Source organism: Mirounga leonina, unplaced genomic scaffold (assembly GCF_011800145.1).
Source record: "Mirounga leonina isolate KUSES-001 unplaced genomic scaffold, KU_Mleo_1.0 Mir_53, whole genome shotgun sequence".
NCBI lineage: Eukaryota > Metazoa > Chordata > Mammalia > Carnivora > Phocidae > Mirounga > Mirounga leonina.
Window position 1 is genome coordinate 63866431 of NW_023270807.1, and position 13002 is coordinate 63879432.

Here is a 13002-nt window from a genome sequence, read left to right on the forward strand (position 1 = left end):
GTGGGGAGTCTGCTTCTCCCTCTCCCTCTGCCTCTCTCCCCATTCATGCTCTCTCTTGCTCTCACTTTCTCAAATAAAATCCTTAAAAATAAATAAATAAATAAATAAATAAAGATGAGGCTAACGACGGACATAAAAAGAAAACAAAATAAACAAGAAAAAAAAACAAGCAAGTAAAATGATTCAAAGGGAAAACAGATTAAGAGACAGCAGAGTAAATGTCCTAATGAAAAAGAATTCATTCAGCAAATAGGAGAGAACTTTTATTTTAAGATTTTATTTATTTAGTTGACACACAGAGAGAGCGAGCACAAGCAGGGGGAGCAGCAGCGGGAGAGGGAGAAGCACACTCTCCACTGAGCAGGGAGCCCCATGCGGGGCTTGATCCCAGGACGCTGGGACCATGACCTGAGCCGAAGGCAGACGCTTAACCTACTGAGCCACCCAGGCACCCCAGGAGAGAACTTTTAAAAATTAATTACAGCCCAAGGTATGAAATAAATGTCCATGAGCCCATATTGATATAAATAAATAAATGTGGAAGAAGTGGCAAATCTTCCTTACAGAAAGATTTCTAAATAATTTAAGTAAATGCTCACCCCTCCAGGACTTAAAGCTTAATTTCCCCACCCCCATTCCTGATACTTAGTAACTTGGTTCCAAAGAATAGAATATGCAAAGAGGAAGAAAAAGGTAACTTTCCATTAAAGAGACCTGGCAAGCACTACCCTCTCCAGGTGATCAGGATAACACCATCAGGGATAAACCATGTTGATAGCGTGTATCTCTGACAGGATGTGATGAGAAAGGTACTTCACTTCTCTAGTGTTCTTCCCCAAAACCCACGGTCCGAGTGTAACCATGAGAGAAACATTAGACAAACCCAAATTGAGGGACATTCTATAAAATATTTGACTAGTATTCCTCAAAATTATCAGTCATGAGAAACAGGGAAAGACTGAAAAATGGTCACAGACCGCAGGAGGCTAAGTGTGGTATAATGGGAAACAGATATTTGGTCTTTGTCCCTGGCTTCTGGCACATAGCTCCTAAAGCCTTTGGAATATCCAGAGTAAAAAGAGTGCCTCTGTATGCTAATGAGATGGCTGGTGGCTGGGTGTCCCTATACAGCTTCAGAATGAAGGCTGGTCACAAGAAAGACCAAAGCATGATTAGGGGGTTGGAACTTTCAGCCCCACCTCTGACCTCTAAGGAGGGAAGAGGAGCTGGAGACGGAGTTAATCACCAGTTAACCAATCATGCCTATATAATGAAACCTTCAGGGGAGCCTGGGTAGCTCAGCTGGTTAAGCGTCCGACCCTTGGTCTCGGCTCAGATCATGATCTCAGGGTACTGGGATCAAGCCCCACGTCAGGCTCCACCCTCAGTGCAGAGTCGGCTTGAGATTCTCTCTCCCTCTCCCTCTGCCCCTTCTGCTTGTGCTCTCTAAAATAAATAAACCTTTTAAAAAAATAAACATTTTTAATAATTATTACATCACAGAGATATCTCAGTAAATTCCAAAATGTAGACAGGCTACATTTACTGGTCACAATTTCAATAAAACTTGAGATGTACTAATAAAAATAAACAAAAGAAATCATGTCACTCCTATTAAAAAATAATCTTCCAAAGAACTCTTAAGTCAAAGAACAAACCAAATTAAAATTGGAAATTTAGAAATAAACTCAATGTAATCCTTTTTTATCAGAATCTATTATTGGAAAGGCCAAAGTGATAAACTTTACAATCTGAAAATTATTTTATTGTTGAACAAGAAAAGCTGGAAATAAATTAACCTTCAATTGAAAGAACTAGAAAAAAGACAAAATTAATCAAAAGATTATAGGAGGAATTAATAAATGCAAAAGAATAAACAAACACATTAAGAAAAAAAAACCCAGGAACTAATAAATAAATAAATAAATAAAACCAAACACAGGTTTTTGGAAAGATCAATAAAATGAAAGTACATTTAACAAGCCTAAAGAAAACTCAAGGGAAGAAAGAACCCCCCCAAAAAATAGCATTTGGAATAAGAAAGGGAATGTAGCTACATATATGATAGAAATTTTAAGGTGTGACCAGTTACTTGTTATCCTGGAATGGATTCTTAAACAGAAAAAGGACATTAGTGGAAAAAGTGGTAAAATCAGAATAAAGTCTGGCATTTAGTTAACAGTTACCAATGTTGATTTCTTAGGTTTGACAAATATACCATGGTAACATAGGCTAACATCTGGGAAAACTAGGTCAGCGATATACAGCAATTCTGCATTACCTATACAACTTTTCTGTAAATCTAAAATTATTCCAAAATAAAACATTTTAAAAGAAAGTAACCAGTGAAAATCTGTAGTGGGGGAAGAAAAGATGTCATTCACAATGGCACCAAAAGCGATACAATACCTTGGAATAAACGTCGGAAATGTATAAAACCTATACAAAATTTAAATAAATCGGTAAGACTGTGCTAGAGGACATTAAAAAAATAGAGAATAATGGTGGTTACTGGGGGCTAGAGGAGGAGGACATGGGAAATCATTGCTTAATGGATACAGAGCTTGAGTCTGAAAATTTTCTGGAGATGAATGGTGGCGATAGTTGCACAACAATGCAAATGTACTTAATGTCACTGAATTGTACGCTTAAAATGGTAACATGGTAAATTTCATATTCTATTTTACCACAGTAAAAAGAGAATATACCATATTCCTAGACAGGAAAGCTCAGTATCATAAACACATCAATTATTTCCAAATGATGAATCTAAAATGTAATGCAACTGTAATAAAATCTTAAAACGATTGAATGTTTTTTTTTACTTGCTTCTACAATTCATTTCATCAGGAAGAAAGGGTTGGAGCTATGCCTCTCATCTTACACCAAAATAAATAGAGAAAAGATGTTTAAATGCAGAAAATGAGATCATAAAATTACTAAAAGAAATCACAGGAGAAATTTTCAAAATAATTGCAAAGTGGGAAAAACCTTCTAATGTGACACCAAGTCTGCAAGCTGTTAAAATGTTTTTGATAAATCTGATAATATAAAAATTAAAATTTTCCTCATAACAAAAAGAAAAGCACAATAAAAAAAATAAACAACTAGGAAAAAATATTTGCAATTAACATCCCAGGAAAAATGTTAATTTCCCTAAAACATTCATCAGAACACTTACACCAAAGAGTAACTGGTCAAATAGACTTGTATGCAAAAATTACCATTTGGAGTTTTACAACATACATTAGTCCACTAAAATTCTAAAGTCCTGTAGTAAAGCATTTCCCAACCTTATCAGAACACTAAACCTTTTCTTATGGGCCATGTATTTACACCTTGCAGAACATTTCTTGGGAATTGCTTATCTAATAATTCTTATTATTCTCAGGGAAATTCATAATTCTGTGTCATCACATTGATTAAAGACGAAATCATACATTCTTATACTAAACATGTTTACATCTATTTGTGGGGATTACTTACTTGTTAAGCAGGTTTTAAATCTAGGATTTTATCAGAGTTCCAATCTCACCCCTCACCACACCACCAGAAAAGTTCTAATACCAATATTCAAGGGTCAGAGGTGGAGAGAACAAAAACCAAAAAGAATAGGTTTCTTTTTTTTTTTTTTTTAAGATTTTATTTTTTAAGTAATCTCTACATCCCACATGGGGCTTGAATTCACATCCCTGAGATTAAGAGTCACATGCTCTACAGACCCAGTCAGACACCCCAAGGGTAGGTTTCTTAAAGGCTACCTTTTACACAGTAATTCAGTTACCTTACTAAACAGTGCCTTTTAAAGTAAGTAAAATAGGGGCGCCTGGGTGGCTCAGTTGTTAAGCGTCTGCCTTCGACTCAGGTCATGATCCCAGGGTCCTGGGATCAAGCCCCACATCGGGCTCCCCACTCCACGGGAAGCCTGCTTCTCCCTCTCCCACTCCCCTGCTTGTGTTCCTGCTCTTGCTGTCGCTCTGTCAAATAAATAAATAAAGTCTTTAAAAAAATAATAGTAATAAAGTAGGTAAAATATAGTTAAACAAATATTGAGGCAAAGAATAAGCTGCCTGTAGACAGAATCATATACTGCATACATAATACCTTATTGCATAAGCAAAGTCAAGATAAATTACGGTCAGATAGAAGAACATTGTGTTTTAAGTAAACAATCATACACCCAAATTACTGTGTTCATCCTCAATATCTCATCGGATCCTCACTATGAAATACTTGAAGGTAGGCAGGATAGATTTTACTGTTCCCACCTTACAAATAAGACAACTAAAGTTTTGATGATTTTCCTAAAGGCTAGTAATATTAAGAACTTAGCAGAAATCCAGGTCTACTTACTCTCCTACATTGTGTGTACAGATAAATATCAACAATTAATGCTAAAAAAAATTTGTTGAATTATCTATTATGCTTTTGTACAAGGCAGCATTTTAATTTCAAGTATCATAAAAAAATACCTGGAGGTTATGCTCAAAGCAGGTCAAGGTTTGATTAAACAGACTGAGGAAGTATTGTGTGTTATTTGATAATTCTTCACTTTTGTTCGTTAAACAATCTGTCAAAAAAACAGAAACGTATGTTAATGTATCTCCAGCAACAATTATAAACTGTCATTTATTTCTCAAGCAATCATCTTCTGTTTCAAACTATAGTATTTCTTTATTCAAACAAGCATTATGTGTTCCACATAAGAGAATTTTCCAAATACATGCTTACCCCTTCTAGTTCCTAAAAGATATTTTTTTACATCATAACCATTTTCACAAAAACCTTAAAATAATCACTCTCCTCTCTTTATGAAAATACACCAAATAAGATTTAAATTGATTTTTGATATGCTGCGAAGTCTTAATCATGAACTTCAGCTACCAAATGCTGACTTAATAAGGGTACTCTTAGTGCTGTTTATGCATCAGACTGTTTATCTTACATTAATTTAACCTAAATTCATATGCTTTTTGATCCTTTTTTGTATCAAATTTAGTAGTTCTGTGTCGCTTCCACCTTCACTTCTACTGCACCTAACGGGGTCAGCTTTTTCAATTTGCTCTTTCAAATCTATTGAGTTGTGGGACCAAGAAACAAGCTGGTAAGAATTTTGCCTAAAATACTGATAGAGGGGCTTTAAGTAAAGTCTGGAAATAAAAAGAATTATTTTACATGTTTTTTAAAATCTAAAATAAATGATACTCCTCTGCAACTTGATACTCTTGCTTAACATTAGCTCAAGTTCATTCTTCTTGGTTTCTACGCATCTAGGATATAGGTGCAAGTGCCTGGCTTCATATCCTGAAACTTGGGGTCAGCCATTTCAATCTCACTCTTTCAGAGTCCTTGCCCTCCTTACATTCCACATACTCAAAAACATCTCTAATCCTGGACAACCTCCGGTTACTTTCTCTACTCCCAATTCTGTTTGTGGCACATTATTATAGAAAATTCTAAGGTTATAATTAAGGGACTCAATTCCAATGCTAATCTCAGGGCCACAAAACAATCCTTGTAGACACCCTACCAATTATTCCACAAGGAACATTCCAAATATTTTCTATTCTCTAGTACCTAGTCCACCCTACTCTTGTCCTTAATTTCTTTTTTTTTTTTTTAAAGATTTTATTTATTTATTCATGAGAGACAGAGAGAGAGAGGCAGAGGGAGAAGCAGGCTCCCAAGGAGCAGGGAGCCCGATGTGGGACTCGATCCCAGGACCCCGGGATCATGACCTGAGCCGAAGGCAGACGCTTAACCATCTGAGCCACCCAGGTGCCCTTCTTGTCCTTAATTTCAACTGGCGGCTGTATATTATACCCACTCAGGGACATCTACTATGATCTCTCTCAACTGGGAGTGGAGACAGGATAAGAAGCTATTGCAATTATCAAGGAGAAAGGTAGCAATGCAAACAGAAAGAATTCAATGGATAAGAGATAGATCAAATAGGTAGTGAAAGGTACTAGAATATAGCCCCCTCAAAATATGCCTCTTTGGCATATAGACTATTATTTTTTTAAAAGATTTATTTATTTGAGAGAGAGCGTGGGGGTGGGAGGTGGGGAGGCAGAAGGAGGGAGGGAGAGCGAGAGAGAGTCTCAGGTAGACTCCATGCTGGACTCAGGGCCAATCTCACAACCCTGAGATCATGACCTGAGCCAAAATCAAGAGTTGGCTGCTTAACCGACTGAGCCACCCAGGTGCCCCTGGCATATTAGCCACTGGGAACCAGCAGAAGCAGGAAAATATGCAGAGTATTAGTATACTGGCCTAAAAGATTAACCAGGTTTTCTGTTTTTGTAGTTGACATTTTGCAGGGAGTAGTGGGAATACAATTTCATCCATAGCAATTGCACATCTATGTTAATGAGCCATGTCACGGCAACTGACACACAGTATAGGGATAGCTGGGTGTGTGGGGGTCCCCGGACTGCCTACAGCAGCAGTATAAAGCACATGAATGTGAGAGAACAGTGGCAATTTCTTCTCTACAGTATGTAACTGAAATAATTTCTTTATAAAGAAGTAATTTATAGGATAATTATGGAAAATAAAAACAAATAAAAAAATAATTTATAAAGGAAGCTTCCTCTGAACAAAAGAATTTAATCTCTTCTATTTTACTGACAACCATTCCTTTTCATTTAAAATAACTTGAAAATTAAACTAAATGCTAATATAGACTGGTCACCTTGTTAAGTACCACATTAATGCAGTACCATCAAATTTTTTCAATGATCATTAGAGAGTGGTATTATAAAGCACAAAGGAGTTCATTTATACAATACGATTTAAAATGTCTTCATTATTAAAGAGCCCTGACTTTCTGATTTAAAATAAAGGAAGTCCACTAAAATTCCTCTTTTATGCTTTTGTAGGAATTGGGAGCATAATGTTATAAGCAGTGAGAAGCTATATATTTTAGAAATTAGTAAGTTAAGGAATATTAGTAATAATAAAGCTTCCTATAAGCACTAAGTGAAGTGGTTATTATGAATTTTCCACATCTCAGATAATCAATGCAGCCTCATCAAGGACAGATTAGCATATCTTCTTTCTCAGTGAGGGCTCAAGCATCAGCTCAAGAAGCATTCTTAAAGGTGTGGAGGATTCAAGTTGATACCATGACAGAAATTATTAGCATCTTTAGATAAAGTATTTGGCATCCATTAGGAGTTTGTATAAAGATCTCTGCTGTTTTACAAAATTAGTTTTATAGAAAACAACAGAGACAATCACCAATTTCTGAAAAATAGGGCAAGCTTCAGAAAATATAGTATAAACTGTGAGAACTTTGTACCTGAAGAATATAATTAAGTTTAATGAGTACGAAAACAAAGACTTCTTTAAATCATAAGATACAAATAAGTGAGTCTAATGCTTAGTAAATTACCACATAGATAAAATGAGAAATAGGGGTTCTGCTTAACTGAACTTTTGGTTAACCATGAAGTTTTATTATTGACTTTTTTTTTTAAGTTTTCATTTATTTGGAGAGAGAGAGTGAGTGAGAGAGAGTGAGAGTGAGTGAGAGAGAGTGAGAGAGAGAGCACCAGCAGGGGGAAGGGCAGAGGGAGAAGCAGACTCCCTGCCGAGGGGAGAGTCCAGTGTGGGCTCGATCCCCAGACTCCAGAATCAGGACCTGAGCTGGTTTAACCGACTGAGCCACTCAGGCGTTCCTTAATATTGACTTTTAAAGAATTAAGACACAGTAAGTGAAGGGTGATAGAATATGTCTTTCCTAAAATATGCCTCTTTGCCTTAAGGATTATTTTGAGCTAAAGTCACTTGAAAAATAGCAAACACAGATAGCTTTCTGTGAATTGCCCTTATCTACCTAAAGACAGATGTTCCAAAAGAAACTCAATCATCATAAATCCCTTCCCTGGGAGTTTCATCAACTAGGTAAGATTAACTTTTTTTTTTTTTTTAAGATTTTATTTATTTTTTTGACAGAGAGAGACAGCTAGAAAGGGAACACAAGCAGGGGGAGTGGGAGAGGGAGAAGCAGGCTCCCAGCTGAGCAGGGAGCCCAATGTGGGGCTCGATGTGGGGCTTGATCCCAGGACCCTGGGATCATGACCTGAGCCGAAGGCAGATACTTAATGACTGAGCCACCCAGGCGCCCCGGTAAGACTGACTCTTATCACAGGAAAGGAGACAAATGGAATAGAATCCAGAGTCCAGGAATAAACCCCAGCATATACAGTCAACTATGAGCTGAATTCATAGAAAGAGAAGAATGGTGATTGCCAGGGGCTGGAGGAAATGGGGAGATGTTGGTCAAAGGATACAAACCTCCAGTTTTAAGATAAGTCCTAGGAATCTAATGTACAACATGGTAATTATAGTTAGCAATACTTACTGTCTTATATACTTATATATTTGAAAGTTGCTGAGAGTAAATCTTAAACATTCTCACCACAAAAAAGAAATGGTAATTATGTGACACATTACACCTCACACCATGGTGATAATCATTTTACAAAATAGATCAAATCAATACACTGTACACCTTAAACTTATGTCTATTATAGTAAGAGAAAACAGAGAACCAAAACATTTTACCATAAAACAATCCATGGTCTCATCAAAGCTTGTGAGCCTGCTAATTATTCAACTGTCAGATGCAAAGGATAACTTAGAAGCGTGTCAATAATAAGGCTATCCCTGTGTCAACAATACACTTTTGATAATAGCTTTAAAATTCTGTGCAGGAGAAATATTGATATATTTACTACTTAGCAGTCTCCACAAGAACTAGTTTCCATGTTATTTGTAATGTGAATTGGAAAATCTGAGCTGTTAACATTTCTTTTAAGCCTCCATCAATTTCCAGAACCTTCTTTCCTACTAAGACTAATATCATTCAAAGACATAGGAATTCTAAAGATAAAAGAGATGGGAGTGGTACATGGATGACACTCTCTTTTTTATTGGGTTTCTAGCCTTCCTTTCATCAACTAAAAACTGCAGAGACAAGGTGTCAACCCACAGCTAGATCAAGTAGAAAGGAAAGGTGGTTTTTGGCAGTGCATTCATTTTAATAATATTCTTTTAAACAATATTTTAGCTTTTATATTTTTACATTTTTAATAATCTTTTTTAAGATTTATTTATTTATTTATTTTAGAGAAAGAAAGAGAGAGAGAGAGAGAGAGAGGGAAGGGGCAGATGGGGACAGAGAGGGACAAGAAGACTCCACACTGAGTATGCAGTACAACACTGGTCTCAATCTTACAACCCTGAGACCATGACCTGAGCTAATACCAAGAGTCGGGCATTCAACCAACTGAACCACCCAGGTGCCCCTTTAATAATCTTTTTAATTTTTTTTTTGTATTTTTATATTTTAAGTAATAGTCTTTTTTAAAAAATAGCCTCTTAAATTCACTTAAAAAGATTTTTACCAATATAATTACAGTTCTGCATTTGCTAGCAGAGAGGATGAAAAAAATAGTCATTTTTTATCAAAAGATACATTCTTACAAAATGGATCACATATTGGTTTAACTCTCCATTAAAAACAATTTTTTAAGGGGCACCTGAGTGGCTCAATTGTTAAGCATCTGCCTTCAGCTCAGGTCATGATCCCAGGATCCTGGGATCGAGCCCCGCATCTGGCTTCCCCACTCAGCGGGAAGCCTGTTCTCCCTCTCCCACTCCCCCTGCTTGTGTTCCCTCTCTCGCTGTGTCTCTCTCTGTCAAAATAAATAAAATCTTAAAAAAAAAAAAAAATTTTTTTAAACGTATCAGTAGTTTTTGTACTACTGATACTTTGTACTACTGTACTTTGCATTTTTTCCCTTCCCATTTTATCTTTTAGGTGCTAGAATGAATGGATTCCATATTATTCACCATTAAAGATCCTTATTGCTGGCCTCAACCATCAGGGTGCATTTGCAAATTTAATAACTAGATCATCACAAAAAGGTAATGGAGACAAATGGGTTAGTGGCTTGAGTTTAATAATTTCATTAAAAATTCTGAGAAAACTGTTTTTCTTTGTATTTAAATAAAAAGGCAAATAATCCAGAAAATTTTTTGAAAATCTGTATTGTGATTTTCATGTATATACTGTAGAGGAAAAATAATTTTCCCTCTATCTTTCTAAGTTCTCAGCTGGGGCTCCTATAACAAAAAAGAGATAAAAGGAGAAAGACAAACAATAGTTTAACTTGTATCTCTCATATATACATGGCAGACACACAGGAAAAATGAGTAACTCAAAGAGATGGCTAAGAATTCAGGCTTAAATACCACCTTCAGCTAAAAACAAAGAAAGAAGAGTATGAGGGAGGCTGGTTATGAAGAAGTGACCAGGAGAAGCATTGTAAATGAATTTGTTATGTAGATGTATGTCCCTGCTTTTTCCATTTTTAAGATTCACCTGTGATTTAGAGTCATCCGTTTCTTGGTACAGAGAAGGAAATACTCTTACAAATGGAGATTTCCTTTATAAATACAAATTTTCCTTATAAAATGGTTACTTCTACTCTGTGTTCAGAGCTTCTCCTGTGCCTGCTGTTTATCAAAATAATCAGCTCAAAATTATCCTCATACCAAAGAGGCATATTTTAGGGTAGCATATTCTGGTCTCCTACAGTCAATTTTAGAATAGTATTTACTAGTTTCCTACAGTACAAAATTACAACATCCAAGCAAACTTCTGACCAGGCACAATTCCTTTAAAATTGTAACATGACTGTTGTCTTCCATTTATTGAAGGAGTAAACATCCCGGTATTCTTCTACATATTTCTAAAGGTCAATGATTTAAAAGAACAATGAATGAATAGGTAGGAAATAGATTTTCTTTTTAAGTGCACAAGTAAGTGGAAACCTTTATTATCATTCATTAAGAAAATAAAAGAGTGGGGGCGCCTGGGTGGCTCCGTTGGTTAAGCATCCAGCTCTTGGTTTCTGCTCAGATTGTAATCTCATGGTCCTGAGATCAAGCCCCGAGTCTGGCTCTGTACTCAGCACAGAGAGAATTAAGATTCTCTCTCCCTCTCCCTTTGCCCCTGCCCACCTCAAATAAATAAATAAATCTTAAAAAAAAAAAAAAAAGAGAGAGACTGAGAGTAAAGATCCCATGAAATTAGTGTTTAATAGATCTGGTTGCTTGTGGTAAAAAAAAAAAGAAAAAAAAAGCTACAGATGGTGACTGTAGCTACTGTGGTGAGCACTGAGTATTGTATAGAATTGTCAAATCACTAAGTTGCACTATGCTCACTGCTAATGCTCACTGCTGAGCATTTACATTTTCCTAGAAAATGTGCAACTCTATTAAAAATTTTTTTTCACATTATCTAGTTTTAATTTTATGTAGTATTAATTGTTCTTTAGAAAAAGAGAATATTTTACATTTATATTTTTAGTAAAAGATTAAGCTTTCCATAATATCAAGCATGTATATAGCATAAATACACCCTGCTTCTTTCACCTGACCACATGTCAGGTGACCAAATTAATTTTAATTAGGAAGTAAGTATTTCATTTGTTCTTCAAAAGAAGTTCAATCAAGGAATATTTTCAAGATAGGATGGCTCACAGAAAAGCAAAGTTATCCTAAGAATTTATTCTAAAGAGTTTTATAACTACCATATTAACTAAATATGCAGCAAAATGTTTTCTTTCTTTTTTTAACTAACTGAAAAAAAAGCTACTTTGAATTAGTGAAGTCTTTGTCACAAAACATCTTTTAAAGAAAAGATGCTTTGGGGCGCCTGGGTGGCTCAGTCGTTAAGCGTCTGCCTTCAGCTCGGGTCATGGTCCAGGGGTCCCGCTTCGGGCTCCCTGCTCAGCAGGGAGTCTGCTTCTCCCTCTCCCTCTGCTGCTCCCCCTGCTTGTGCTCTCTTTCTCTCTATCACTCTCTCTGTGTCAAATAAATAAATAAAATCTTTAATTAAAAAAAAGATGCTTTACCTCTCAAGTATAAAAAATTAAGTCACACCAGTCAAAAGAAGTGAACCCCAATATATATCCCATTTATTCTAATTAATTTTAAATTAATTATAATTAATATATTTTTCCTATATCAATGGATTTAAGGGCTTAAGAATACTTAAAAATAGCTCTCCTATATAGGGTAAGCAAACTGTTCAATCATATTTATACTAGAAACTTCTACACCAGAAAAGTAAAGCTTTTGCTCTTAAAAAAAAAAAAGTAACTGTCAGCCAAGCCTCTGTTCAAATTACCAGACAATCTGAATAGAGACAAAATTAAGAGTCAATATTCAATATACCATGATGTACTACAAGGAAAAGAAACTTAGCAGGGGTCTTTTTACCATTTAGTTTTTCTCATATGAACTAAACAAAAAGACAAATCCTTAGAAAAGTTAAATTCATTAATGACTGACAGGTACACAGATTTTTTAATCCTGCGGATTTCTCCTGCCCATGCCCTACTTTATGTTTTCTTTGCTTCTTGCCTAAACTATTTTGTAATAACTTCCTCACTGGTCTCTCTCTTCCTCTTCCAATGGGATTCCATAAAAAGAAAAAATAAAAGGTCCTTGTGGTTAAAAAAAAAAAAAGAAAAAAAAAGCTACAGATGGTGACTGTAGCTACTGCGGTGAGCACTGAGTATTGTATAGAATTGTCAAATCACTAAGTTGCACCCCTGAAACTAATATAACACTGTAGGTCAACTATACTTCAATAATTTTTTAATGAAATACATAAAAAAATAAAAAGCTTGGAAAGTGCTAAGTTAAATGTTAAAAAAGATTTTTTTAACCTGTAGTACTTCTTACTGCCTTTAATATTCCATGTGTATTGTAAATGTCCAAAATACTGTAATATACAACCATTTCTTAATAAAATGCTTATGATAAACTACTGTATCAGTCAAGGTCCTATTTTCCTTTTCCAATTTTACCTCCCACTGTGCTTCCAGACCCTGGAACACCTACTACTCTTTTACACCTCTGTGTCTCTGTCCATGATGACTAGTTCTCTGCAGTGTCCTTCCTCTCATCTCTACTTAC

General features: G+C 35.6%; 1 protein-coding gene across 2 annotated transcripts in view; it reads right to left on the reverse strand.

Annotated features, from left to right (window-relative positions):
- OSTM1 (osteoclastogenesis associated transmembrane protein 1) overlaps window positions 1–13002 on the reverse strand; it is a 32374-nt gene that overhangs the window by 12938 nt on the left and 6434 nt on the right. For both annotated transcript variants that reach the window (XM_034991744.1, XM_034991743.1), the window contains exon 3: window positions 4473–4570. In XM_034991744.1, the coding sequence (XP_034847635.1) occupies window positions 4473–4570 (98 nt within the window). The remainder of the gene's footprint in view (window positions 1–4472; window positions 4571–13002) is intronic.